Source organism: Colletotrichum orchidophilum, assembly GCF_001831195.1.
Source record: "Colletotrichum orchidophilum strain IMI 309357 chromosome Unknown Scaffold_224.1, whole genome shotgun sequence".
Classification (NCBI taxonomy): domain Eukaryota; kingdom Fungi; phylum Ascomycota; class Sordariomycetes; order Glomerellales; family Glomerellaceae; genus Colletotrichum; species Colletotrichum orchidophilum.
Genome location: NW_019173180.1, coordinates 17,249 through 44,995, shown reverse-complemented (window position 1 = coordinate 44,995; position 27,747 = coordinate 17,249). Strand labels below are relative to the sequence as shown.

Here is a 27,747-nt window from a genome sequence, read left to right as displayed (position 1 = left end):
GGGGGGGGTGAGTGGCCGCTGTCAACACTGACAGGTTCACGGTGGGCTCAGGAACGATGAAGATTCTTGACAATGTGTCACGCATGCTCCGCGCAGTCCGCGCAGTCTCTGCGCATACCTCAGCCCAACCGAGACATCAACAAGTCCGTCGCAACGCCCCGTCAACGCCCTTGCCGTTTGCGAACAAATTCCTCACGGCCACATTGCTACCTCGGCCGGCCCATGGTGTAAGCCCCGGCCTGCTGGGACCAGTCTTGCTGGCCAGGTCCATGGTGGCTTGGCCGATGGCTGGAATGCTGCGCAAGGAATGGACCTTCACTAGACACCAAGCGCGTCTTATTCTCCCATAAGCCATCATATCCCCATGACTGACTGGCTGCCTACCACCTCTACCGAAATCAAGAGCCACAAAGCTCCCGCGATCGATCTTGTTGGCACCAGGCCGGCGTAAAGACCGTGGGTCAACAGCCGAGCTGTCATTCCCAAGGGAGGCGCATATGGCGTGTATGCGGACGCAGAGCCAAAATTCTTTGAGGAAAGGCTAGCGGCGCACATTGTTCGCCCTAGCCTCGGGAATGCAGCTCAGTCTATTGTCATCCTCGACGCAAGCGGAAGGCACGCGAAAATTCAGAGATAGCAACGGAACACTCGAATTCGATACAAGAGCCCTCAAAGAATTCCATTGTCACTTGCCTGTGTACTACGTAGATAGGGCAACTTATTGCTTCGAATCATTCATCTTCATCTTCATCCTGGCCATCTTCATCCTCGTCGTCCTCGTGCGTGATGAAAGGTACAAACCGAAAGTCCAAGAAGCTTACTCCGCCGCCCTCCACCTCAACCATGAACTGCAAGCTTAGAACGCCCTGGGCGTCGCCTCGGAAGCTAATTTTGCTAGCGATCCGCATCGCCTCGCTCGAAGACTTGATCAGATCAAATTTGTACGTCTGGGTCCATCGATCCTGGATAGAGAACGTCTCCAGTAGCTCACGGCCTTTGGCAAAATCCACGCTGGAAGACCCCAGGTCGCCAGCACCGGAAAGGGAAAGGTAGGGTTGGCTCTTCGAGGCTGATATGGTTAGGCGGCTGGGGCCGGTGGGCGCAAGCTCGGCCAAGGCGTCGAGAAGGTAGCGCGCCTGCATGATGATTTTGAAAGAGAGGTTCTCCCGGTCAAAGGGTATCTCCTCTGGGATTTCCGGCAGATAGGTCGTGAGGCTGGCGGTAGTTTTGACGCCGCTTTCTTCGATTATTATGTTGAATTGGCCGCCCTCTTCAACATATACCAGGCTGCAAGTCCCGCCAATTCCCAAAATATGGTTACTAAACGCATCTGGTCGGTAGTTGCGGAGATTGCTGCGGTACGGGTCCTGCTCGGCCTTTTGCGTGCGTGTTGCGACATCCACGGCGCCAAAAATCTGAAGTGTTTCGAGGAGCGCTGGGAGTGTAATTTGGAAATTTGGCAATGGCTCGTCCTCCGCAAGATTCAGAGAGTAGGAGGTGAAGAGCTTCTTGTCGAGGAAGGCAGTACCTAGACCATGGTCAATATTCCTGCCTTTCATAGCATCAATTGCCAGACTTGCCTTGCATGACCCTGGACAGATCCGCGGCGAACCTGATGCCATCTTCCTGGAGTTGAACATGGACCTTGTTGGAGAAGCTGATGGTCCTCAGCAACTGGTATAATGGTCTCGTCGAGCTGGCCACGGCACGGAACAGCGGCTGCGGTACCGCACTAGGTTGGGGAAGAGCAGCCGACATGACTTCTACAGGCGTTGAAGGTCTGAGTATATGAAGGGTCACCCGAGATGGAGAGATTGGTGAAAGGGAAGTTCTTGGTTGTTTCTAAAGTACAAGGTCGCCGCCGACTTTAAAGCTTCCTGGGGTATCTTAGACGTAGACTCCGACTGCGCAGAACATATAAACCGTGCCGAATCTGAGGGCAATGTAAGTTTAAGGTTCTCGACAGAGGTGATGGGGGCAATCTGGCTTACGCAATTGCAGCTGAGGCAGGCACACCGAGCGCTGTGATGTTGATGAAGGACCGGTCTGTGTCGATGGTCAGGTGATGAATATTGATAGAATGTGTTTGGCCAAAGCTTACTCAGAGCAAAGAATCCAGTAATCGCAACGCCAATGAGGAGAAGGAGAAACGCAATGAAGAATTGGGAATCCTTGGCGACAGCGGGTCGGAACGGCGTGCTAGCAGCAGCTTGCCAGACCTCAAGCAACGAGGAGTCCATCTGCTGATCAATGGGAAGACAATTGGTTAATTGTTCAGTCGTGTCTGATTCTTTTGCGTTAATTGCGTAGAAATTGGGCCGGGCCGTTGGAAAGGGCTTGCACAGAGTCGTGAATCTTCAGATGTGTCTGGAAAGTGCTGTCAATGAATCGTGAAGTGTAGACCGAAGCTTCCCCAAACGTGTTCTGAGCTCCAAAGGGTCCCACCGTGAATTGTGGCCTGAACCAAAATGGCTTAGCTCCATCCCACTTTCCCCTTGTGCATAGACCCACTTGGCGCCATCCGGCAACGGAGAAACGAGGGAGCCTAGCGCGGCATGTCATCAACCGTCCAGGAACCACCACGACATCCATCGGCAAGGTTCATCGAAATAGGCCTGCGAAGGCTCGCGATCGAGGTCAAAATGAAGGAAGAGAGTGAGTTGCATGGTTTCTTCCAAGCGTGTTGCCCGAATTGTGGGCTAATTCCGCGCCGCAGCCACGAAGCGCAAGGCTGAAGACGAGCCATCGTCCCCGATCGCGTCGAAACGGGTCAAGCACAATGAGTCGGCCGAGCCAGAAAAGAAGCCGGCGATGAAGCCCATCCCCTTCCCTGAAAAGGTGAGCCCTTACTTCCAAGGAGCGTCGCGATATCGCACAACTAGCCCTGGCCACGCGATTCCTATCCGCACCTTCCATCTGGACCCGCTGAAGCTGACCGCGAATTGCGACAGCCCGCTGTCATCGAAGAGCGCACCGGCGAGATCGAGTTCCGGGTAGTCAACAACGACAACGAGCGCGAATCCCTCATCATCCTCACCGGACTCAAATGCATCTTTCAGAAGCAGCTCCCCAAGATGCCAAAAGACTACATCGCGCGACTTGTCTACGACCGGACCCACCTGTCCATCGCGATCGTCAAGAAGCCCCTCGAAGTCGTCGGCGGCATCACCTACCGCCCCTTCAAGGGCCGCCAGTTCGCCGAAATCGTCTTCTGTGCCATCAGTTCCGATCAGCAGGTCAAGGGATACGGTGCGCATCTCATGTCCCACCTCAAAGACTACGTCAAGGCGACGAGCGATGTGATGCACTTCCTCACCTACGCTGATAACTACGCCATCGGTTATTTCAAGAAACAGGGTTTTACCAAGGAGATCACGCTCGATAAGAGCGTCTGGATGGGTTACATCAAGGATTACGAGGGCGGTACGATCATGCAGTGTTCAATGCTACCCCGCATCCGATATCTCGAAATGGGGCGCATGCTCTTGAAGCAGAAGGAGTGCGTCCAGGCTAAGATTCGCGCTTACTCAAAATCACACATCGTCCACGCTCCCCCGAAAGAATGGAAGTCTGGCGCGAAACCGATTGACCCGCTCAGTATCAACGCCATCCGCGCATCAGGCTGGTCCCCCGACATGGACGAGCTTGCCCGGCAGCCCCGCCATGGTCCCAACTATAACCAGCTCCTCCACCTCCTCAATGACCTGCAGAACCACCAGTCGGCCTGGCCCTTTCTCGTACCCGTCAACAAGGATGATGTCGCAGACTACTACGAAGTCATTAAGGAACCTATGGACCTCAGCACCATGGAGACCAAGCTCGAGGCAGATCAATATGCCACACCAGAGGACTTTACCCGCGATGCCAAGCTTGTCTTCGACAACTGCCGCAAGTACAATAATGAGTCTACGCCGTATGCGAAGAGCGCCAACAAGCTGGAGAAGTACATGTGGCAACAGATCAAGGCCATTCCCGAGTGGTCTCACCTCGAGCCGTAGAAGGGCTCGATGAAAACCAAGAAGGGCGATCCAAAGAAGGAAACACCGAAGCTGGAAACTCCAATGCATGGTGAGACTACAACGGGAGGTTTCAGGCGGCGGTCGCATAGAGTGCGACGTGTGTCGTAGGCTTGGTTGGTCACGAAATGCAACGAAAAAAATCGGATTGGGCGGGTTTGACGCTTTAAGGAGTTGGCGTTGGGTGGCGGCTGTAATTTCTCTGTTCGATAAGGACTATCAGATAGAGCTTCTAGGAAGATTACTAGCAGTGTGCCTCAAGTCTGGCCGGTTATGGCTTTTTGGAAAGTCCGCGATGCTTTTATCAAGCCAACGACTAAATTGAGAAATTTCACCAGACATCGCACTTGGAAATTAACGTCGTTGCTGTTCAGTTTCTGTTCATCTCACGGGCGTGAATTGACTTATTTCCGGATGACACGTCTCAGAAGAGGGTGGTCAGGCTTATCAGAATTAGCACTTTTGCAACTAAGGTCTCTTAGTTAGATACAGACGGCCTCGTTGGGTACGGGCCTCGAAATGCAGAGCGTTCTCGTTTCCTCGTAATCTCTTGTGCTCGCTCATCCAATCCATTGCAAATCCCACAGAAACATAAACGCAATCCTTCCAACGCCGAAATGGGGAATAACCGAGTGATGTGTAGTAGGGTCGTCGCTTTATTGGAGCGATCCTCCCCATGCCCAGAAACTCAAGGAACTCTAGTATGAAAATCGGATCAGACTGAAGAAGTCGCCTCTTCGGCTGAAGGCGTGGGTTGGGGCGCTTGCGCAAATGGGTGCGTGGTAACCGTTGTCGAAACCAAGTTTGATATTCTCCGCAATCACCGGTTTGACATCGGGGCCCAGTTCCACAATCCAGGCGCATCGCCCCAAGTGCTCGGGTCGTTGATGGAGAAAGTTGGTGGGGTAGGTCCGAGGAAAGAAGCGTGGTAAGCAGCGAGATCAAAACCGACGTTCGGTGCGTTTCTACGCGGTACTAGTAGCTCATGCACAGTTCGAGATAACTCTTGCGCAGTAATCGCACGCGGTCCATCAACGAATGTATCCGGCCCAAGGAAGGGAAGTTCAGGCGCCGAAACTTCCTAGGCGCCAGGTGCCTGTGCCGTCCTCTGCAAATTTGGGCTAGCTGCGCTGTCGCCAACAGGGAGACGCAGATCGGAATATGTACGTCTCCAATTTGTGATTCCGCCAATGTGATGTTCGTCAGTACCTCTTCGTTCCCGGGCCGCATTGCGGCTCGACATGGAGGGCAAGCGAGGTGGTGCTGCAGTCTCCTCGCCACTGCTGGAGTTCTGATTCTCGAGGGTACGGCGAATGATATCGTGAAGGAAGTCGGGTATATCTTGCCACTGACCAGCGCGTGCAGCGCTCAGCATGCGAGGGGGAAACAGTGCTTGCGGCACAACTGCAACTGCCGCAGGATCAGCCCTTGACGGCGAGATATCGTCGTTTGAGAGATATGGCAGCTCGCCGCTCTCGATGACGTTCTTCAGCCACTGCTCCCACTCCTCGTCCAAGACGGTAGACGTTTCTCCAGCCTCTCGTCGTGCTGCCCTCTCTCTCAATCGCTGGTTCAATGCAACACCGACGCTCTCAAGTTCTTCGTCACTCTCCTCGCCGTCCATATCCTCGTCTCCAGGATCAGTTGCATCATCCGTATCCACAGTCCTAGATCTAGGGTTTCGAATCGGGGCAGCTGGACGGTCCTCTGGCTCAATCCAGTCAGGGAATCCGTCACCCGCAGTGTCTCTGATGGAAATGCCTTGCTCCTTTTCATAGCGCTCCTTGGCCCATCTTGTGCCCTCCCACTTGGTCAGACCCGCAATCTCGTTGGGGGTCAGACGGAGGTTGTCGAACGCTCGGAACAAGCGGCGGTGCCAGGTCCAGCGACTTAGGCGGATGCGATGGATAGGATTGCAGTAGTCTAAGCCCGGGTACTTGGCTTCTTGGGTGTCGAGGTGGCCGTAGAAGGAGTGAACCTCTTGGCGAACCTCTAAAATCAGGCTGCGCTGTAGAAGGGCATGGAAATTTTGAGGATCGCTTGCACGAGGCTTGGGAAACATGTGCTCGTAGACGAGCTGGTCGATGGGACGGCCCTTCATCTTCGAGATCGGCTATGAGGGGTCAGGAATGGTACCTGAATTCGGCGCAACAGGCGTACAATCGAGTGGGATGTTCGGGCAGCCCGCAATAAGAGGGTAGGCGTTAATAACGCAGCCTCTGTATCGTGCTGTTGGTCCGCTCACAGATTGCCAGTATAAGGCAGGAGCTGATAGCGGTCGCGGAAAAAGCCGAAGCGTTTTCGTGAAGGCTCAAAATTTTCGGGCGACCGATTTATTGAGTCGTACGTCACGGCCAGGGAAAGAGGGGGGTTCGGGAAGGAGCTAGGGGCCGATCTGTCGCCGTGTCGTCTGAAGAAGGGAGTTTGGAAGGTGAAGCGGTCTGCGCTTCAACGTAGGCTATAGTCGTCGTGTCCGTGTGGAGGATGTAGAGGTCGATTTTTCAACGAAGGGCAATCGAAGACGGAGGAAAACCGTAAACATGGGAGAGTGTGAATGGGGAGAAGTCGGAAGTCGGCGGCGAGAGGCGGGTAAGGTGGGAGGGTGAGGCGAGGGCGTGTTGCGTGAGCGTTGGTGAGTTGTGATGGGGAATCCAGGTGCAGGGTGTGGATATTTGATCGTGGCCCCTGTCGGGTGGGACGAGGGCGTGGGACGGGGATTCGGGCGCGGGCTCCTGAGAGAAGGAGACGCGAAGACGAAGTACCTACCCCGTATCCCGACCTTAGGTAGTTATTGACTGAGATGGTGTCCCTTCCCCGGGATTGCTTGGAGAGTGCGGCGGTGACTGCGGCGGGTGCGGTTGGAGTGTCGAAGGTGCAAAAAAGATTGGACAACTGGGATTTGGGCTGGACCAAGAATGCCTTGGCTGACAAAAATAAAACAGGAGACACCACCCACCACCTCCTTCCTTCGAGGAAGACAAACGACCAGCAACTTCTCTAAGAGTTCCCGTCTCTCGACATGACTGGACCGTGCTAGTTTGTGGTGCCTGCCTCATCTGCCACGCCCTATAGTAGGTAGTGCCTTCCCACCGAGCCTACCGCAAGGCGCCTTGCCTTATTCTCACGTACCTACCTTACCTTACCTTACGCGACCCGAAATGGAGCTCAGGAGAGGCACTGTCTAAACGCACGTACCTTTGCTAACTGGCAGCTTCTTTGATTGACTTTTTTTAAAGAATACCTGACCCTCAGACATTCTTGAGGTTGAGTCTTGCAAGGTCACAGATGTCAACATGTCGGGCCAAATCGCGGACTTTGTGAGGTCAAAAGAGCCCCGCACTTCTCTCCATCACTGATGTGCCCGGTACTTGGACCCCTAAAGTATCTTTCCTCCCGCCGCCTTGCGCGAGGTACCTCCACCTTACCACAGGGTGAGCCAAGGTATATTTCCTTCTTCGGACTGAACATGCCGGCGCAAACTGCACTATTTGAGCAATGGTCACTAATTCGTTCCATGGCTTCCAACAGTCCATTGGTCGCGCAGGGCCTGGAACATGCGATCGTCAACCTCGATTCCGCCGTTGGGATGGTGGGTGCCTCGTTTTCTCGCAACCGGCCTTGTGTCGCCCAAGTCCACGCTGTCGCTTTCTCTATCTTACTGGAGAAGAGTTGGTGGACATTTACTCGGGGAGTCAAAACAAGGCAAATCGGCCCCTCTTGGTCTGTCAAGAAAAAAGAAAAAAAATAAGGGGGGGGAAAAGGCCAACAGCTGTCGGACAGGGGCAACCCGAGTCATTTTCATCACACGTTTGAGTGACCATCCTTGGCCTATGACATCCGCAGCAGAGCTAACTTGTCCTGCGCTCAACACGGGAAACCGCAAATTGACGGACCGAAAAATGGCGAACGCGGACATCACAGGTGCCTACCATGCTTTACAGCGGCCAACTAAAGTTGTCCCTCTCCTACGTAAGGTACCTAGGCTTCAACATTTCCCCTCTCCCAAATCCCTCGCCGCATCACAGCATTCTGCAGGGATTAAGGCCAATCAAGGTCAGATTCAGACCTCGACTAAGACCTGCCGGACCCTGACACAAGCGGTCCAGGAGGAACCCGAGCCAACGGCGCGCTTCTTCGGCTGTCCGTCGCAAACACACACTTTCATTCCGCGACGGCCAGCACACCTTGGACTTCCATAAGCCTCCCGTGCCTCTCGGCAATACCGCTTGCTCTGTGGCCGCAAACCCCTCCGGCCATGGGCTCATCTGACCTCGATTGACCGCCTCGACTAGTGCACCTTAGTCAACCCAACAGCCGCCCTATGAGCCCGTCCCCTACCGTCCCAGGAACAGGGGTCCTTTCGTCGGAGCCAATCACCTTACCAAAGCCCCCAATCCCTGCGGTCATCCCGTCTTTCCCTGCCTCCGCTTCATGCATTCCGGCCAAAATCCTCTGCTTCGCCCCGTTCACAAATCATAGCCATACGCAATCTCACTGGTTCCATTCTTCTTCTTCAACGACCCCCAAGGCTTGGACCTCAACCTGCTCGGTGCAGCAAAGGGAAAATCATAGCGGCCTTCCCAATTCTGGGCTCGCTGGATATCTCCATCATATTATCCCAAAACTGTATCGTGGAGCGGGTCCCGTTCGGCTGCATGTCACTCCCGAAGTATGCATGACGCTACATCTCCGAACGGGTTACCGCTTTTCGGCGGAGATTACCCTCGCGAGTTATTATTCCTTTCGGGCCCCGTCTAAGCCTCGTCAGCAAGAGTTGGCTTTTTACAACATCAGACCGATCCAAGAACGAATATCGTAACCAACACCAGGTATAGATATTTACACACTGCCTCCACCTGATTAGGTGACCTAAAGCTTGCTTCAAGCACAAACGTACAATCGCAACATCCATACTGCCGTGACGTTTGGCAGATCCCTTCGTTTTGGAATGCTTACAATTCTGGAACCCCCACCCCCCCACATGGTTTTATTGTGTAGCTTCATCAGAACTTTGAGCAGGGAAACAGCAGGACGACTCCAGAAGGCAAAACCCACTAGAGTGCCGAGGAAACCTCGTGATCGCCAGAGTCCTGGCCTCGTCAACTCACTTCGCAGGCCGCGAACCGTCAATGCAAGTTTCACCTCATATGTGACAGGGCTTGCCCGAACGAGATTTCCTGGCATTTGAACATGGCTTGTTCTTGACGGCTTTGGCTTCGAGTCTGCAGCACGCCACGTAACGAAATCATTGCTGTGGCTTGCTGAGTGGTCAGCTTAGCCCAGCCTCACAAAGTTAGGGCGATGGCACTAAAACATAACTTCATCATCCTTTTAAGTATTTAAGAATATGAGATTGAAGCCCGACATACATCCATCGAGTTCTCAGCTCAGTAACGCTCGTCCCCAGTTCAATGCCTGTCGGGATATCTGGGAATAAATACAGTTCTCTTTGTACCGCATCAACGCGATGAAGCAGAGATTTTGTCGCGTAATAACTGAAAACACGGAGAGATAGATAGAGCGGGAGGCTCGGTGGGCTTTCGATTTTTGGGAGACTGACCCTCTGACCTATCCTGCGGACGCCGCATATGATGCGCACACGAACATGGAATCAGATACAGAGGGGGGGAGGGGGGGAAAGTTGGCCCTCTCACTTGCTTTGTAATTCACGTCCCCTTAAGCATGAACACCACACCATTATCCATTACTCGAGGTGAGTAATGCAGTCTAGCAACAAGGCATCAACAGGGTGATAGATTTCGATTTGAAGCAGCCCAAGTGTCTCTTCGTTTGTGTAACTGCCGAGACGGATGACTTGATAAGCCAGGGCTCCAATCGTGATGCCACGATAAAAAAAATAGACACATCTAATAGGCCCCGGTCACATCTAACAGCTTGCATGGCGATCCTCACTGGAAAGATCAGCAAGATATTCGCAGCGATGATGACTTTGGCAATTCGTGGAGCAGGGATTGAAGAATGGGAAAGTGGAATTGGCAAGACGGGAGACTATCGGACGACGAAGGTGGAAGACTTTGGCTTATTTAACGTCACCTGCGGCAACCGCGGACGGCCCAAAAAGCCAGGCTAGACTAGTGCCGAACAATGTCCAGAGTCTATCGCTTGCCTCTCCAAAGCTTTCATTCATAAGTACTAGGGCGACAGCGAACAGAAACGAAAGACTCTCAAATTAAAGCAAATATTTTTTTTATCGACCACTAGAATCGGGTGTCTCTGAGCTTACGCAGCCATGACACTACTAACCGAACCGGATGTTTTTGTTGAAGAGCAGGTAGCATATGCGCAGAGAATGACTTCAAAGAGTGCATCGACTCTCAAAAGGCACCCTCGGCACACGTCAAAATTGTGTCTCTTACACCGGGGTAAGTAATCTAATACGACCTGGGCCTCGTTATGCAACTTTTCTGGGTATCATAGTACGGCCTTCATTGCAAACCTCCCTGGCACGCAAACGACATTTTGGCACTAGAACAGTAGAAATTCGATTAAAGGGCTTGTATCTAGTGAATTGACATGTAAAACCGAAACGTCCTTTTATAAGAAGTCCTGTATTCTTATTGACTGGCAACTTGACGCGATGTTTCTGTACTACATCTAATCTAGTCATCGACCCTCAGGGGCTCTGAGTAACTCGTCATATCTTCATTATCGACCAACTGAATCCCCTTGAAGCTCTCGTCATCGCTATCTTCATCCTCATCCTCCTGTACCGGGACGGGAAAAGTCTTGGGCCTCATCGGCAGTTCCGGACGGCGGTGCGAGTCTATAGCACCATCGCTCTGGAAGGAGTGGATAGCAGAAGGTCTCGGAGGAAGTTCCGGTTTCTTGCCCTGCCGACTGTGACCAGCTTCAGTAGGAACGGAGGATTGATTCGTTGTTCCTAGAGCGCTGAGACTGAGGGGATCTGCCGACTGCTGCTTCTCCAGAGGTGGAGAGCCGAGACTACGGAGCTCTTCGTGATGAGGCGAACGTGGTCCCTGCTTCGCCTGACCTAGATTTCCCAGATTCAAAGGGTCACCACCACCAGCTCCCAAAGGATCAAAAGATTCTGAAACGGTTGCGCCGCCAGACCTAGAGACCTTATTGCGGTTCGGGTTCTTCTTCTTCTGTTGAGGCGGGTCGGGATGCAACGGGTGACGGAGCTCGTTCGGGAACCTGGCAGCCTGCTTGGATCTGATCGGCTGGGGCTCCGACTCGGGGTCGGGTTGCGCCTCGAGCTGAATGAGCTCGCCCATCTGCGAACCTGCCTCCTCATCCGTGATCTTGATATCGAGATCTTCATCCTTCTCTATGACCCCCTCGCCGCCCTTGACGTTAGGGAAGCCGCATCTTGTGAGAATCTTGGCGATCAAGCTAGGGTAGCGAAGGTGCCCGCTGACTTCCGCACTCAGGTTCAAATTTTCAACTCTTTCAATGTTCTTGACTTCTTGCAAGCCTGCAATTCCTAGTTGAAGCGAGGTGGCGCGGTACAAGAATCCGAGAATATAGTCTGTTTCCGAATACACGTTGACAATGCGACCTGACACCACAGACCGCAAGACCTGCCAATGTTCTCTGTTGGACGGTACAGGGGCACCAATGAGCACTACGGTATCGACTAGACCGAAAGCCTGACGCTCAGCAAGTGATCGTAGACACGAGTAAATGACGCGGGCACCGAGTGAATAACCGACCAGAGTCACGGGTCTTTCTCCCTGAACTTTGGCGATGAGGGCATCAGCAAGCACGCGGCCAGCCTTGTCTGAACGATTTCGGGCTAGGTTGAATGGGTTATCGATCTTTGAAGCAGCACTAATGAGATAGGCGGGCCATAGAGCGGCCCAGAGAGAAGCCAAGACGGTTCGCTTCAGGATCTCGATCTTGACATAGTTCCAGGCGTAAGATGACACGAGACCCTCGAGCTCAGCGCCGAGGGCAAGGAGAGACTTCATCTCGTACCGCAAGGCAAAGACTTCAGATTCGTCGCCCAAGCTGCGCCAGGGCTTAGTCACGTCGCCTTCGTCATTGAGCCAGCCGTTGATGCCAATCGTCACGCGAAGGCGGGCTCCTTGCTTGCCGTCGGGATCAGCGCGTTTATAGTCCTGACCCCATTCGTCCTTCAGCGGGAGGAAACGAAAGTCCTCGACCTCCTTGGCGTAGGTGTCCATCATCTCGCCCGTCATCTTGGCTCCAAACGCACCAAACAGAGTCCCGACGAGGGCGCCGTTCATCCAGAAGATACCGAGGAAGCTTGCAACGCCTCCCAGGCCGACACTTCCCATGATGCCACCGATTGCGCCAGCGACTACGGGGGCCGCCAGGCCACCCGTGATACCGATGACTGCGGCGCCTGCCACGGAAGCCAGACCGACTTTCCAGAAGCGGCTCTTTTGGTTTTCCTGCCGCCGCTTCGCAGCCTCGGCCTCGGCCGACATGGTAGCCTTCTGACCCTCGGGAGCCGTCGAGGATTCAACTAGAGACTTGGCGATCTCCGTCTCCTCCGTGATGAGACATGAGACCGGCAGACCGAACGCGGACGTGAGATATAGAGCCAAGACCCTGGAGTGCGACGAGTAGCAACCCGTTGACAAAACGAGGACAAGGAGGCAGCTCAGCACCTCTTTCCTATCATCCACCGGAATGGTAGTGAACCGGCTCGGGATGGGATGGTAGTGCTCCTGCAGTGCGGCCACCTCCTCGTCGACCTTATTCGCCGACGAGGAAGCCTGAGGGGCTTCTCCAAAGTTGATTAAATCCTCCCCGAGGCTGGGGGACTCGGCCTTGAGCTTCTCCTGCTCGTCCAAGCGCTTCTTCCTGGCCTCCAGGATCTTGTCATCGTCCCGAACTGAAACAACCTCCTTCACCTTTTCCAGAACTTCCTTCCGCCACCCGTCAAAGTGCTTCAGCGCCGCCTTCCTCAAAGCCCGGAGCTGGGCGCTGTGCACGCCGGAACCGCCGCGGTCCGGGTGGCTGGGACTGCTGCTACGTCCGCCCTGGCTGGCGTCCGGGACAAAGAGCGGGGCGTTCCTGTCCTGGAGTGACGGCGAGGCCGGGTTGCCGGCGGCACCCGAGACGGAGTCTGCTTGATCGCCGTCTTTGAGCTCGAGCTGCGAGCGCATGTAACCCGTGATATCGAAGAGGAGGGTGTAGAAAGCTTTACGGCGGGCCGGGTTGAGAACCACCACGAGCTGGCGGGGGTCTGCGGCCAGGGGAGCCATGGTTGGGATAGCTCACCACATTCGACGGGGGACTTGTCAATGGGGTAAGGATATTACAGAGATGCTTTGGTATCAAGTAACAAGCCGTGAATTTGTTGATTCGGGGCGATACCTAGGCGGACAAGATGTGAAAACAAGGACACGTAAGAAGAGATATGGTTGAGTCACTTTGGTTGATCAAAGGGTGAGTGAGGTGTTGGTCTGAGGTTAGGCAGACGATTATCGGAAAAATCATTAGAGACTTTCAGCTGCCTTCGCCGCACAGAGATTCCCTACAGACAGGCATCCTACCGACGTTTAGGTGTTGATGTTAGCCCCGATCCTTCCTCAGCAAAGGCGGTCTACGTGTCTGGTCCGTGCCAATTTCCAGTCTCCATCCTTGCATCAACCCTGTGTAAATGTTCCAGGTCGTCGTTCGTCTGCAAACGGTTCCTCTACGAACAACCTCCTTTCTGACGTAGTAGTTATCATTCGGCCAAGCATAAGATGCATGATAGTGACTGTGGCCAGTCAATGGACTAAGCATTGGAGGAATGAGACGCAAAATGTGCAGCGAGGACCCTAGATTTGAGGGCTGCAAGCCTCTGGATTATTCGCAAATGCCTCCATGATATAACCTAACACCAGCGTATTTCGATTACGCCGGAAAAAACACTTTTTATATCTCAAATCTTCCTCGATAGCCATAGCTCCCTCTACTCCTCATCATCTTCCATATCGTCATCTTCGTCCTCCTCCTCCTCGTCACCCTCCTCGTCATCCTCGGCATCGTCGTCCATCAACTCATCGGCATACTCCTCCTCAGAGTCATCATCCGCGGCGTTCTCCGCAAGCGCATCCTTCTCCTCCTCCTTGCGCTTCTTCTCGTCCTCTTTTCTCGCGTCCTCAAGCGCCTTAGCCTTCTGCTCCCTAATCTTGCGCTGTACGACCACGTACGCGCCGAGCGGCGTCTTCTCCCACTCGAAATCGCGCAGGAACGCATCCACCTGCGCGCGGTCCTTGGGCGCGAACTCAACCTTGGCACGCTTCTCCTCGATGAACTTGGCGTTAGTCTCGAGCTTCTGCACCAACAGCACGATCTGCGAGATGACCTTGTTGTTCTTGTTACCCGTCTTGATCTTGCGCGCCTGCTTGAGCCAGCGCTTCAGCTGAATGAGGACCGGCAGGGTGAACTCGGGGAACGCAATGTTCTTGCACCAGATGGTGAAGTACTCGCTGAAGAGCTCGACAACCTGCTCGGCGACACCGTCTTGGTAGACGCGAGTGCGGAGGTACGACTTGGGCGCCTTGTAGGCAACGTGGAAGTCGAGGGGCTTGATAGATGAGGCCTTCGGGAACCGTCTCATGTCGGCCGACTCGAGAACCTCGATCAGAGCAGAAGCGAGAGGGATGTAGGTGTTGGTTGCGCGCGAGAGACGGAGGATAGAGCGGATCAAGTGGAAGCGCAGGGGGAAGAACGTCGGTGAGGGGATGAGACGCATCGCGCCCAGGGTCACTTGCACCAGGGGGTAGATGAGGAGCTTGAGCTGGCCCTCCTTGCCAGTCTCCGCCTCCTTCAGGGGGCTGCAATGCTCGGCAAGCACGCAAGACCAGAAATCGAGCGAGTGGGTGAATTGCCAGTTGTAGATGATCTTGTGGGCATCTTTTTCCTTCTTGACAATGCTATTTCTGAGGTGGATGGCGAGCTGGCGGATAAAGGTGAAGGCTGTCGTGTAGCCAACGTTTTGGTCGATACCCCAAAGCTCTGCAGCAGAGTTCTTCATCAGGTTGATACCCTGGATGGTGTTGACGTTTGTCGCCCTGCAGCCCGAGACGAGTCCCTGGTACACCGTCTTGAGCACGGTCTCGCGGAGGCCCTTGTCGCCGATGACGACGAGTTTTCGCAGGACAAGGAAAGAGGTGATTTTTGTCGTTTCTGAGCTGGCCGGTCTGGCCCAGTAGTTGACGACCGTCTTGATGAGAGCCTTGAGAAGCTTGCGGAAGGACATGAGGTAGGGAACGAGGGGCTCTAATGAGCTGATAGTGAGCTTGAGAGTCGCATCGTCGGACAGTGTGCCGAGGAGATGGATGATGGACGCAGTGAAGGTCTTGATCATGATGGACAAGGTGTGGAACTTTTTCGAATCGGTAGGCACGTAGATCTTGCCAGACGCAGACTCCTTGATGGGCAAGTGGTGCGAGATGATCTCGGGTATCTGCTTCAGGGCAACAATCAAAATGTCGTGGAAGACCTCGGGGCTTGAGATGGTGTATCTCTGCGGGGTCGAGTCGTCGGCATCATCCTCATTGAGATGAGCCGCACAGCGGAAAGCCAGAACGACCTGCCTGGCGGCACGCAAGCTCTGCTTCTCCGTGAGCAGCTTTTTCCACTTGCCCACCATCTCGCGCGTGAGCTCATTTTCCGCGGCGGTCACCTCCTCGACCTCGGGCTTCTTGGAAGCCTTCTTGCGCTTCTTCTTCGGTTGTTCTTCTTCGTCGTCGTCGGATTGGTCGCTGCCGGCGCTCAGCTCGTCCACTTCGGCCAGGTCGGCGTTCTCGTCAAAGTCGAGGGCTTCCGGGTCGTTGTCCTTCAGGAACTTGTAGAATTCGGGATCGTTTTGTGCGAGCTTGTCCATGGCCTCCTTGGTCATGCCGAGGTTCTCGTCCTCGTCCTCATCCCCCTCGCCGTCTTCGCTGTCGCTTCCGATCGGCTGCTCGTCGACAGAGAATTCCGACCCGCTGCCCTCTTCCTCGTCCTCGTCCTCGTCCTCCTTAGCGGGCGCATCGCGCTTCCGCTTGCCGAGCTTCTTTGTCGCATTCTTGCCCTTCTTGTCGATGATGTCCTCGAAGCCGCCCTGGAAGAAGTCGTCGACACTCATGGCGCTGACCTTGGTATCCTTCTTGTGGCCATTGGCTTTTGCCTTGGCGGCGGCCTCGTCATTCTTGAAAAACTCGGAATCTTTTGTCTTCTTCGTCGCCTTCTTGGCCTTGACCTGGTAGCGCTGCTTGACCTTGGCCGACTCCTTCCTCTTGTCCAAAACGCCCTTGAGCTTGGTCTTTTCAAACTTCTTCGTCGCCTTGAGGTTCTTCTTTTGGGAACCCATGATGAAGTATGGAGCCGGGGTGGTCAGTCCTGCGTTGGGCGAGGTAAAGAGAAGTTTTGGCTGCAGCGGCTCCAGGAAGTGGACGCGGGAACTTCGAGACTTTCTCAATGGCAGCACTGCACGACGCCCGTCCAAATTTTTTCTGAACGCTTATATTATCAGGGAATACGCTAAGCCATCTTTGGGATTGGTCCTTGGAGGTTGCCCCACGTGGAAGGTAGGTAAGGTGCCTCGGGCGTGGGAACCTCTACACCCATGTCTTACGCCCTTGGCAAGCTGTGGCTCTGCGACGCACCTGTCTGCACCAGCACTGCTACTTGAGAGCTCGCCGGGCGACGACAGCTCGAAAGCTGTCAGACGACCATGAAGCCGACCACGATTCGAACACAGCTGCGAAGATGATGCCCCGGCAACCCTATGCACCGACACCGCATAGCTACATCCCGAATACCACATTATCGGCAACCATTAATCTCGATGAGGCAAGTCAATTCGAATGTTCAATCGCCGTCACCCGCACCCCCTCCAACAACTACCCCGCCCCCGCAGGCAACATCCAGCTAACATGGCGATGCGTCACGACAGGAGGTGAAGCTAGCCGTCACCCGCGCCGAGCGCGACCTACAAGACTCGCTCGCCGAGATCTTCAGCATCATCGTCACCCTCGATGAGCTCGAGAAGGCTTTCCTCAAAGATGCGATCCCTGAGGCCGATTACACCGAGATTTGCGAGCGGTCCCTGAAGCAGTACAAGTCCATCTTGGCAGACGAGACCGTGGCAAAGGCCTTTGGGGGACTGGAGGAGTTTAAGGCGGAATGGGATGTTCGTGTGACCTTTTTTCTTCGCCAGCCCAGTGTCGTCCATATTGCCACAAAATGCTGACCGCGTCGTCCACTCCCACAACAGCTCGAAGTCCCCCGCGCAACGGAGCGCATTCGCGTTGGCATGCCCTCGACGACCGTGACGGCCTCTTCAAGCGCCGCCCCGGCTCCCGCAGCCGCCGGCAACACGAGTGGTACGCTCATCCTGGAAGCGACGCAGGAATTTATCACCTTTCTCGATGCCGTCAAGCTCGGTCTGCTCTCCAAGGACCAGCTACACCCCCTACTCTCCGACGTCATTCAGTCCGTCAACAAGGTCACAGACCGCGACTTTGACAACAGGGGCAAGATTGTGCAGTGGCTCATCACGTTGAATCAGATGAAGGCCACAGACGAACTGAGCGAGCAGCAGGCCCGCGAGCTCGAGATGGATATTCAGCAGGCTTATCAAGGGTTCAAGAGTACTCTCACATGAAAAAGGAAAGGGGGCAAAAGATGTGCTGAGAGGAATGTTCTGTTCTTCTTTGTGGATAGATACCAATGCAGAGCGAATCTCACTAGCTTTTGATTCAAAAAAATTTTTACCGGCCTCTATTTCCTTTGCCCGTGAACAATCGCATTCATACCTCGTAAAGAACGCCATGTTGATCAGCCATTTCACCATGTTCTCAGATCAAAAACGTCCAGAAGCTGGGATACACAAACTCGTTCTCGAATATCCTCCTCACCTGCTCCAGCACAAACCTCTCCACCTTGCCCACATTCTTCAAGCTCTGCTTACCCCCGTCCCGGAGGCCAATCTCGCTCTCGACCTGGATCTCTTGCAGAAGCCCCCCGAACCTCTTGCCGGGCTCACTGGGCCCCGCGTCGTCCGCGCCCACCGCCGTGACGGCGTCCTCGGGGCTCAGGAAGCAGAATTGCACCCTCTTCCGGATGTGCGCCATCACGCCGACGCCGTCAAACGTCAAGCCTGTGACGCTGAGCTGCACAGGGATCCCCACGAAGCTCGGCATCGGGTAGTCTAGAAGAATCTCCGCCGTCAGCCGCAGCCTCACGTCGCCGGCGTATCGTATGCGAAACACGGCCTGCAGGTCTTCGGGCCTCGGCTCCCTGAATCTCGGCGCATTGTCGTCCTCTTCTTCCCCCGGGAGCACCTCCTCGTCCTCCTCCTGGATCGCTGACCCCGCGAGGTGCGTGTCCCGCGTCGGCGGCCTCGACGCCCCGGCTGACGTGGGTGCGAGCGTAGAGACGCTCGACTTCTCCCGTAGTTGCGCCAGGGCCGGGTTGAAGTCGCTCACGGAGATCGAGCCCTGAGAGGGATTTCTGCTGTGGCTCGGCGAGAAACCGTTCGGCAGTGGCGAGCCGACGGGAGACAAGAAGGCCGAGGCGTCCAGCCTGTTGCCCATGTGCGCGCCGGCCACCGCGGCGAGGGGCGTCTGCGTCCCCGACCAACCGGTCCCCAGGTGCGACTGGAAGTAATGCAGATTCGATGTGCCGCCGAGGATCCCTGGCGTCGAAACACCCAGGAACGGACTGGGGAAGTCTCCGGACTGACCCCTGAGTGCGTGCGTGCTCAGCCTCGGCGGCAGCGAAGCCTCCTCCCTCTGCCTCCTTCTCTCGCCGGCGCTCAGCTGGCTCTTGGGTGCATGCTGGTGCTGGTGCTGCTCCTCGAGGACGGCCTGCTCCTCTTCTTCGTCATCCTCAATGTCGGAGTTCTCCTCGTAAAATTCCGGCAGCGGGTCGGTAATGTCTTTGAGTTCCAGTTCGGGGGCGATGGTGCCGAATTCAAAGTCGTGTACTTTGACAGACTTGATGAAGCGAGGCAATGGTACTGCCTGGAATTTAGTGTGTATGAAGTCGCGGATGCGGAGGGCCAGAGCCTCTCCGTCGGGCCCCGTTGTGAGCGTCTCCCAATTGAGATCTATTGACATTAGAGCTGTTGTTGTGTGAGAGGAGGAAAGAGAAAGTGAAGCCTAAACTGCCCTGTTGAATAAATGAGGTGTTGTAGGTATGCACACAGGGACGACGATGGGTGAGTGCCCAAGTTGCCCTCTGTTGAAACTCAATGACTTCGAGATTGAAGCCTGAGGGCGCTGCTAAGGTGGAGTGGTAACGGCAATACCTTATGTGCAGGTGGCGTTAAAATCGCTTTCCAGCGCTTTCCAGCGGACCACAGAAGCTTGTTTCAGCGGGTGCATTTAAGCATTCACTAAGCTGGAGGTACTCCGGACATGAACGAGAACAGCATGCCTTACCGCCCCGCCGTCCACTGCTTCTCATCCTGCCTGCTTGAACATTACAGAGAGCTTGAGATGCCAACGTCACGCTTCATGTATCCTTTTTATGTGTATGTGTTGGTGGGTATCTGAATTATGAAGGCCGTGATTCATCAACGCCGTAATGCTACCTTGGGATACTTCTTTTGCGGACTCTAACAGTACCGTCCACTCCTAAGACTAGATCGCCTCCGCACTCCTCAATCCATCCATCCTCGTAGGGAATAAACGCCGGCAATGCAATGCTCTTTATCGCTCTCGGTGTTTCAGTAGCTCATGTAATTGCAGTCCACAGAATCATATTAAAGACATTGTCGATGGGTAGCCAGAGACTCAATCGGCCTTGGCATCTGGTTCGAACCGCGGCCTCATGGTGTTGTTCAGTTGGGGCACGCCGAATTGATGCCAGCAATTTGGCGCTTGGAGGATGTACCTGGAATGCATGTTAGCTGATGACCGCAGAGAACTTGACGAAGAATAACTGGCGGACACGTACCTGGCCATCGCCTCTCGGAAGCGAGACTTGTATTCCTTCGGGCTGGTCACCGTCGGGCGATTTCTGCCACCCCCAGCAAATCCCCGATCTTTGATCCAACTCTCGAGTTTCTTGTCCCACGTGTACGTTCGGATACAGTCAATGATACCAACAACCAACTCCTTCTTAGCTTCATCCACGGCAATCATTAACGAGTAGTCCATCACGTTCTGTCTTGCGAGGAACAGGGTGTCGTTCCAGACCTGGACTTTTGTTAGCTCTCAGCTTCTCATCCCTTGTCTTGGCAACTTACAGATGCTCTCAGAAGCTTCTTGGAATGCTCGCGCGCGAATAAGGGTGATTCGTAGATGAACTCAACCATGTTCTCATCAAGGAGCACTTCATTCTGCTCGCCCGTTGACTGAATCTTGCGATTGCGCATTGAACCTTTCAAGTCGAAAAGACGGGTTGGGCCACGATCGTAGAAGAGGTTTTCCATGAGGAGAAGATCAAGCTTAATTTCAACACCAGTGACTGGGTTCTTGATAATCAGCTGGAAGAAACCCAGCATTTTGGCAATGACGGAAGGCAATTCATGGAACAGAGCTTCTGCCATGATGCCAAAATAGGCCGGAGCGAATCGTAGGAAGGCCGACGTCTCAATGGGCGATAGGCCCTGTATGTACGTTAGATACGATTTGGATACAGGTTAATGGGGCTCATCTTACCTTGAGAACTAGCCGGTCGTCAAGGGTCTTGAGAAACACCGACTTTGTCTTCCCGCCCTTCGAGTCCCATTTCAAGCAGCGAGAAAGAGACTCGACAATGCGGTCTGCAACACCGCACTTCCGGCGAAGCGCATCGAACTGCTCGGCATAGAAGATCTTGCAGAGCATCGTTGCAGAACCTTCCTTGAATTGGTACTTAAGATGGGTACCCGTGGCTCTGAGCAGACTTTTCTCCAGGTCGCCCTCTTCCATCATGAATTCACCGCCGGTGTCAGACATACCAGAAGACTTGCCGTCCAGATTCGATGCTTCATAATCTTTTTGTATGGCCATCCGCTCTTGACGGCGAATATCAGCCAGCTTCGTGCGGTAATCATCAGAGCTTAGAGCAAAAGCAATGACGGAGGAAGGCTCGTCCTCTCTTACAATCACGTCCGAGTCGAGGAAAATGTGATCGCTGGCGTTGACTGGGTAGTCCAACTGAGGCCAGCCACTCGCAGATCGTTCGGCCCAGAAGTTTGTGAGCATCTTCATCAAGCTAGTCTTTTGATGCTTTGGCAGTTCCAACGGAATCTCTGTACTTGGCTCGAGAGAGTCCGCCAACTCCTTAACATCAGGCAGTAAGTCGCCTAGTATCGACTCTTCATTGTCACTTTGCCCTTCGTCGTCAGATCCGCCATGACTGGCAGTTACCGTCGCAGTGTCGTCTGTCTCTCCGCCGACGTGGAGCTCTTCGGACGTGGCCGGAGCTTCTGTTGCCGGATGTGGCTCTCCTGCGGGTGGCATTGTATCAGGTTCCGTACGCACAACACCTGGAGGTGCTGGGGTAACAGGCGCAGTCTTCGGCTCGAGAATCTTGATCTCGTTGTTTTGTTCCGTATTTGACGGTCCGGCCTCCTGGACGGCATTGTCAATGTTGTGATAGACCTCCACAATGGCCTTGGTAGCTGAGCGTGGCAGACCGGCGCGAGGTTGATGTTTGGCAAGGCGCTTTCTGCGGTCTTCCCTCTGCCTCTCCTTCTCAAATTCACGACTCAGCTGTTCAAAGTGCCTGGCGATCCTAGATACCTGGGACGACACATGCGTATCCTTCTTTTTGGTGATCAGCCTAGGGATTGAGGAGGGGCCGGCTTTCCTATGGCTTTTCATCCCCAACGCTAGCCGATCAAATGGCTTCTTGTCCACTTTGAACGATGTTTCGCTTGAGTTTTCAGCCGGCCCGACGCTGTCCTTTGGCAAGATTGACTTGGCAAAACTTGCTTGTGATCTCGGTAGTGTTTGTGCAGGCTGTGACATGGTTCTAATCATCGGAGCTCTGCGAGCCAGTGTTCGCTCCGGGTTTGCTTTCGGTGCCTCAGAGGACTCGCTGACTGGGGGTGTCTCATGACCTAAAACCTGTTGCTCACGTCGAAGTTGTTCAACTTTTTCAGAGAGAGAAATTCCCGTAGAGGTCGTAGTGAGTGGAGGTCTGACACCCGGTGCAGTTGGCTCAACAATCCCCGACACATTTGACGTCTCCCCGGCTTCGTCGATGGCAGCAAAAGCGAAGGGACTCTTCCCTTTTGGTGAGCTTGGACTAGCCAGGTCCAGAGGTTCTACTCTGTCCAAAACAGCTTCAGCCGGCGTACTGGTTTTGCTAGCTTCCGAGGATTCAGGGTTATCGTCTTCGACAGCAGGCTGGTTCTTGGAATCTGGTCCAGGGTCTTGCTCTTGAGTTGACTCTGTTTCTGATAGCGGTTCCTTTTCCTTCAGTTCCTCAGTCTCATTTTCTGGCTCGCCCTCGTTCTTAGTTGTCTCTGAGACGCCTTCCTCACTAGGTTCAGTTGGGTCCGTCGGTTGGGTCGAAGACTTCTCGTCAGCATCTGAGAAAGTTTGGGATGGGGGATCCCCGGAGTCCACGGTGGAATTCCCGTCCGTGGAGGGAAGAGACTCTCTCGACTCATTGTCCGTGAAGATTTTCTTGAGCTGAATCATTGTTAATTGACGCAGGTCTTTGTCCGGAAGAAAATCGGTTTCGAATTTGGTGAAGGAAGCATCCCAATCACCAGCCTTCTCCAGCATCTCTCTGACAATCGCATTAAACGGTATGACTTCGTAATACTTGGAGTTGACGTAGGTTTCCTGGAGTCTGCGGGTCAAAGCGACTTGGTCATCCTGCGCTTTCTTGGCGAGTCTGTCAACTTCAGTCTTACACGCATCGGCCTTTTCGGGTAAAACGCTGTCGATGCGGATGCTCTTCAGCCTGAACTTGACAGAGTTTATGAAGCGTGCCCATCGTTCCTCAATTTTGTTGAAAATCTCGTTTTTGAGCTTGAGGTCATTTTCGACCTTCCACGTAATCCGAGCTCGAGGGACGACAATTTCGAGGAGATCGATTGGATCATAATGTATCCTCACCCAGGTATCGCGGTAATGGAAGTACCGGATGTGATCGCGGTGATGGTCGTGCGGGCAGCCAGAGAACTCGTGGAGACGCAGGCCCCTGCTCCAGAACAGAAGCTCAAGGTACTTGCCAAAAGAATATTTCCAAGTGCTGTCAGACATTCCCATCTCAGGAGAATCCTTCTTGCATGTTTTGCAGTAGCTCCACATAGTGATGCCATCTAGATTGCGCCTTTTGGCCGCAGGCTCAACAAAAATAGTGACTCGGGACTCATCATGTACATAGGTACGATGATGCGCTGTCATCTTTCGGTCGCAGCCATTGGCTGTGCATATCGAGTCCTTGCTGATGCACAAGTCTTCAATGTATTGACCGAGAGTGCAGTCAGGATCCATGCTTCCACTTTCGTCTACATGCTCATCGTAGAACGCAATCGCAATCAGCCCGGGTTCGGAGCACGGGATTTTCGTCTCTGTGCAGATAACTGAGTATAGAACGACAATGTTCTGGTGAGAATAGGGATCGAAAAGGTCAAGGTTGCCCTGGATGTAGTTCTCCCATTGCCGGGTCTGAACCTGGTAATTGTACAGCGCCTTGTCATATTCGGCATCGTGGACAGCATGCAGAATTTCCATGACTTGGCGTGGCGCCTTCTGTCCAATAGCGTGAACCATTTCAGGCTTAATGAGCTGAAACTTTTGTGACTTCGACTTTTCGGCGTCAATCTGCTCCTCAACCACATCTTGATCTCTCAGGCGCTTCAAGTAGACCAATCTTCGCTCCTGTTCTCGTGCCTTCATGAGCAAGTAAGGCTGCGCAAACTTGACGAATGGGGACGCTGAGAGGATCTTGGTCTCGTATCTCGCAACCATGTCGCTGTAGTATGTCGGCATCGGCACGTCTTCTGGTACTTGAGACTCGGGAGACGTGGGCGGAACGTGAGAGGCATGAAGAGATACGAGTGGAGGTCGTTCTTCCGGGACAGGCTCTTCAGTCTGATCTGACGATACAGTCCCTTCGGCAGTGACTAACGACGTGCCATCACTCGTTTGTGTAGCAAGTTCAGACTCGGGGGGCGAGGTTTTCGAAATCTGCGTTCCCGTCTCTCTGAGTTCAGTTGACGCGCTGAGAGATCGAGGGCCATCCTCTGGGTTATGGCGAAGAGATGATGATAGTGAGGTTGACTCCTCAGGCTCTGCCGGTAATTGGATGTACTCGTCTCTCATCAAGCACGTCTCCAACTTCAAGTTGTAGACAACGTAGACCATGAACTCTGTTATCTTCTTCATTTTCGACAGAACTTCAGTTGAGTCACCACGAAGGGCAATCGTACAACCAAGCTTCTCAGAGCATCCTGATAGGAAGATGTATGTCTTTTTCTTTCCAGGATAATTCTTGTTAACGTAGGTCTTGACTTCGAAGCCGCCAGATCTCCCAACCTGAACTTGTAAGGCCAGCATATCAAGAGAGGAGATAATGTCCGTTTCTGCGCATCGTGATACGGCTTCGATAACCGATGGCTTAACATTGTAAGCAACAGCGATGTTCGCCTCAGAGAGATACTGCAACGCAACGCCGGAGACAGACTTTTCGCAGAGAAGCAGTTGCGGGCGCAGGTTGATGATGCGGTTGACGACAATTCGCAAGAACTCTTTCTCCTGTTCGATGACAGGTTGGAGGCTCATAAAGTGTTGTTGGTGTCGCTGGTATTCTATTGGGAAGGAGACAATGACGATGCGGGGGTTCAGAATGCGGCGGGGCATGCTCTTGAGTGCAAGATTCTTTGTGAATATGACACCTGAGACGTAGCTCGTGTCTCCTGGTTTGCCGCCTGGGATTTTCTTCAGCTTGACATAGTGCCGTATGTCCATATCGTCTCCTACTCTGATGTCGGGGGTCACATCGTCGGTGCACTGAAGCAAGATGGGGACCAGAGCCTTTTCCCATGCTGGCACATTGGGTATGCCAGAGTCTTCGAGCAACTGATGTAGCAGCCTCTTGACATGCAACATGCTAGATGGATTGAGCTCCACCTGTGGCTGCTTGTCCGCTTGCATCGAATCGCTCCTAGTCAATTTCGTAGCTTCGATAGCAGGATTCTCAATAGTGAAAACGTTCTCGTTGGACGCAGATGGGCCTTTGAAAATGCCAGACTTTGGGCGTGGAGACCTCATCTGATGGCTCACGTTGCTGAGATTGCGTCTTCTCGCGGGCCGGCCAAGGCCAATAAGACTTCCGGAGCCAGCATTATCCTCCATTCCACGGCTCGTGAAGCTCAAACCACTGACGCTCTTCTCTCCTCGTCCGAGTCGATGTCTCCTTCCCGTGCTCAGAAAGGGTCCAAAGCTTGACTTTTCATGGTCATAGCTCGACGGTTGCAGATCGGCATTAGACATTGTGGCAAATATGCTCATCTGTTCGTCGCCGCTTGATTCGTCTGACATGTAGGCAGCCAGTTCAGGATCGATTATGTTGTCGTCGTGGAAGGCCGGATATTTCGGTTTCTTAGCCATCTCCTCAGTGATTCCTTTGCGGAACGGTGCTCTGTCATCTGGCATTGGCTTGAACCTTGACATAAAATTGTTGTGATGCTTTGAATGGTGCCGCCTGTGACCTGACGACTGCGGCCGGTTTGCAGATGTCAATGACCTTAGAGAACGCGAGGAGCTCGGGCGACTGAGTTGCGGTGCGTCAATTTCCAGAATGGCCGAATTTCGGTTGGAGTCGTTGATTCTTCTGGTCGCGGGGATCGCCATCATGGGTGTCTGAACAGATCTTGCGTCGCCCAAGTCCTCCATTCGATCAGCAAAGCTCGGTTCTTCAACCTCAGCCTCTGCCTGCGTGACCTTGGGCGTCGCCTTGGTTTGACGAAAAAGAGCTGGCAGAAATGAGTCATCCCCGGAGTCGTCAGAGCCGCTCCCTTCATAGAGTCGCTGGTTGATGACCTTAAGGCAAGTCTTGCAGACTCTCAAAGTCCCTGTCATTCCGAACTTTGATGCTGGGATGATGGAGGTGCATTTTGAATCAAAGATGCAGCCGCAGGTTCGGCAATGGTGCTTTCTCCTGAAGGCCGAGAAAGGCTGGGCGCAAATGAAACATTCTTTGCACGTTTCATCAGCCATCCAGAATTCTTTACTCAGAACCTGACGCCGCATTCGATCAAGTCTTGCGTTGACTTGTTCAGGGGCGCCTTCGTTGGTCGTTGTACCAGGAATGCGCAAAGCCCCTGTTCTCCCATGTATGGGCTGAGCAGCATGGGCGAAGGAGTCATGGTATACAGAGTCGTGAGCAGTCGTACTGATGGGACTGGGTTCTGCGGTAACATGTTCCATGGAGGAAGATCTTGACGGGGCATAGCCAGGTGACCGAGACCGACTAATGCGATCAATAACCGCTGGCCGCTTCGGGGCCAGCATCATCGACGAGGTTGACAATGTAGGAGACCGGGGATCCGCGGTTTGCAACTTGGGCAACTGGGGTGCGCTGGTCTTGATCGGGCTCAGGGGCTTATCTGAAGGACCGTCGACAACCGCGTCTTCACGTCTGGGCCGGGATAGTCCATGGCTTCGATCGATAGCTGCGCCGGATTTGAGCTCGAGGACATCAAACTTGTGCGAGCTTTCAGAACCGATCACGAACGGCCGAGGATCAGGCTGTTTGCTTATGCTTCTCCTCCCGGATGACCGACCAGGACCATCCTCCATGCGGACTACGCTTCTTGGTGCTGTGGCCGGAGCAACCTCAGGATTGATAGCCGTGACCGCTGAGGCCTTGGCCACGCTGGGCAAACTCTGCCGGCTGGCAGCGCTCGACTTGGACGCCGTCATGGCGGAAATGGATGTTGCTTTCGACGACTGAGGAGGATGTGACTGGCTATCGGACATGACAGTGTTCATGCCAGATGAGGAAGTTCCTGTCATGGGACCGTCGTGCGTTGTTCCCGAGTTGAATGAGGAGCTGGTGGCGGCGGTTTCGACGCGCGCGAGAGAGGCGATCGGTATTTTCGGGGTTGTAGCCGTGGTGCTGGTGCTGCGCTTCGACGCAGCATCAAAGCTGTCACCGTCGTCGAGGTCTTGCTGTCTCGCCCCGACGGCGCCCACCGCCTCTTTCAGCCGACTGTATAGCCCGCTGAGACCATTTTGAACCAGTTCTCCTGCCAAAACCTTCGTTTCTGTCGCCGGGAGGGATGAGGGCGGAGGAGCAAAGTCGTTAAATGTCGTCAAAGAATCGGACTGGCTTGCCGACGTGTGGATCCTGTTCAAAGTGTGGGCTAGCTGGTCCTTGTCGGCCTGCGAAGCGGTCGATATGGAGTTGATAGAATCATGGCGGCTTCTGAAGTCCGGGGGTGTGGACAGAACTGCCGGGGAGTTTGGTTTCGATACGTTGTTGCTAGCCATCTTGCGCGAGCAAGAATGCGACGAGCGGATGACTGAGCTCGAGGATTTCTATAACGTGTGTAACGCTAGCATCTTCTTATCTCAGGATGACATGATGGTCGCTGGAAGCAGACGTTGGTGTAGTTTTCGAAGAGATCAAAACCTTCTCCCCATAGTCGACCTCCGCCTAATCGGACCAAATATATCTTGTGTATTCGCGGTTCGTAGAAGCGAGGGGTTCGCTGTCGTCGGTAAGGTCTCTTTGTCGATATCTATTTCAGGTCTCGGGCGTCGTATATATCGGTGTAGTCTCGAACAGGACGTGAGAAAGATCGAGGATCTGAGAAGGGCGCAGGTGACGAAGAGTGGAA

General features: G+C 53.9%; 9 protein-coding genes across 9 annotated transcripts; 3 read left to right on the top strand and 6 right to left on the bottom strand.

Annotated features, from left to right (window-relative positions):
- Positions 1-731: 731 nt before the first annotated feature.
- CORC01_13943 (repair protein Rad1/Rec1/Rad17) lies at positions 732-2,240 on the bottom strand (the record flags this gene model as incomplete). The annotated part of the gene is made up of 4 exons (XM_022625558.1): positions 732-1,548; positions 1,613-1,732; positions 1,992-2,046; positions 2,102-2,240. 4 exons carry the CDS (start codon positions 2,238-2,240, stop codon positions 732-734), a joined length of 1,131 nt encoding a protein of 376 aa, XP_022467946.1.
- A 402-nt stretch (positions 2,241-2,642) lies between these two features.
- CORC01_13942 (uncharacterized protein) lies at positions 2,643-3,998 on the top strand (the record flags this gene model as incomplete). Its single annotated transcript, XM_022625557.1, has 3 exons — positions 2,643-2,655; positions 2,717-2,838; positions 2,952-3,998. The coding sequence occupies 3 exons, from the start codon at positions 2,643-2,645 to the stop codon at positions 3,996-3,998; spliced, it is 1,182 nt and encodes a 393-aa protein (XP_022467945.1).
- Positions 3,999-5,097: 1,099 nt separating this feature from the next.
- Positions 5,098-6,117, bottom strand: CORC01_13941 (uncharacterized protein; the record flags this gene model as incomplete). Its single annotated transcript, XM_022625556.1, has 1 exon — positions 5,098-6,117. One exon carries the CDS (start codon positions 6,115-6,117, stop codon positions 5,098-5,100), a length of 1,020 nt encoding a protein of 339 aa, XP_022467944.1.
- A 1,729-nt stretch (positions 6,118-7,846) lies between these two features.
- On the top strand, positions 7,847-8,215 carry CORC01_13940 (uncharacterized protein; the record flags this gene model as incomplete). Its single annotated transcript, XM_022625555.1, has 1 exon — positions 7,847-8,215. One exon carries the CDS (start codon positions 7,847-7,849, stop codon positions 8,213-8,215), a length of 369 nt encoding a protein of 122 aa, XP_022467943.1.
- Positions 8,216-10,636: 2,421 nt separating this feature from the next.
- CORC01_13939 (YSIRK family gram-positive signal peptide) lies at positions 10,637-13,234 on the bottom strand (the record flags this gene model as incomplete). Its single annotated transcript, XM_022625554.1, has 1 exon — positions 10,637-13,234. One exon carries the CDS (start codon positions 13,232-13,234, stop codon positions 10,637-10,639), a length of 2,598 nt encoding a protein of 865 aa, XP_022467942.1.
- A 695-nt stretch (positions 13,235-13,929) lies between these two features.
- CORC01_13938 (Noc2p family protein) lies at positions 13,930-16,317 on the bottom strand (the record flags this gene model as incomplete). The annotated part of the gene is made up of 1 exon (XM_022625553.1): positions 13,930-16,317. One exon carries the CDS (start codon positions 16,315-16,317, stop codon positions 13,930-13,932), a length of 2,388 nt encoding a protein of 795 aa, XP_022467941.1.
- Positions 16,318-16,715: 398 nt separating this feature from the next.
- Positions 16,716-17,613, top strand: CORC01_13937 (VPS28 protein; the record flags this gene model as incomplete). The annotated part of the gene is made up of 3 exons (XM_022625552.1): positions 16,716-16,826; positions 16,903-17,139; positions 17,224-17,613. The coding sequence occupies 3 exons, from the start codon at positions 16,716-16,718 to the stop codon at positions 17,611-17,613; spliced, it is 738 nt and encodes a 245-aa protein (XP_022467940.1).
- Positions 17,614-17,806: 193 nt separating this feature from the next.
- CORC01_13936 (uncharacterized protein) lies at positions 17,807-19,069 on the bottom strand (the record flags this gene model as incomplete). The annotated part of the gene is made up of 1 exon (XM_022625551.1): positions 17,807-19,069. One exon carries the CDS (start codon positions 19,067-19,069, stop codon positions 17,807-17,809), a length of 1,263 nt encoding a protein of 420 aa, XP_022467939.1.
- Positions 19,070-19,747: 678 nt separating this feature from the next.
- Positions 19,748-27,397, bottom strand: CORC01_13935 (phosphatidylinositol-4-phosphate 5-Kinase; the record flags this gene model as incomplete). The annotated part of the gene is made up of 4 exons (XM_022625550.1): positions 19,748-19,847; positions 19,905-20,152; positions 20,203-20,565; positions 20,618-27,397. The coding sequence occupies 4 exons, from the start codon at positions 27,395-27,397 to the stop codon at positions 19,748-19,750; spliced, it is 7,491 nt and encodes a 2,496-aa protein (XP_022467938.1).
- Between the last annotated feature and the right edge of the window lie 350 nt (positions 27,398-27,747).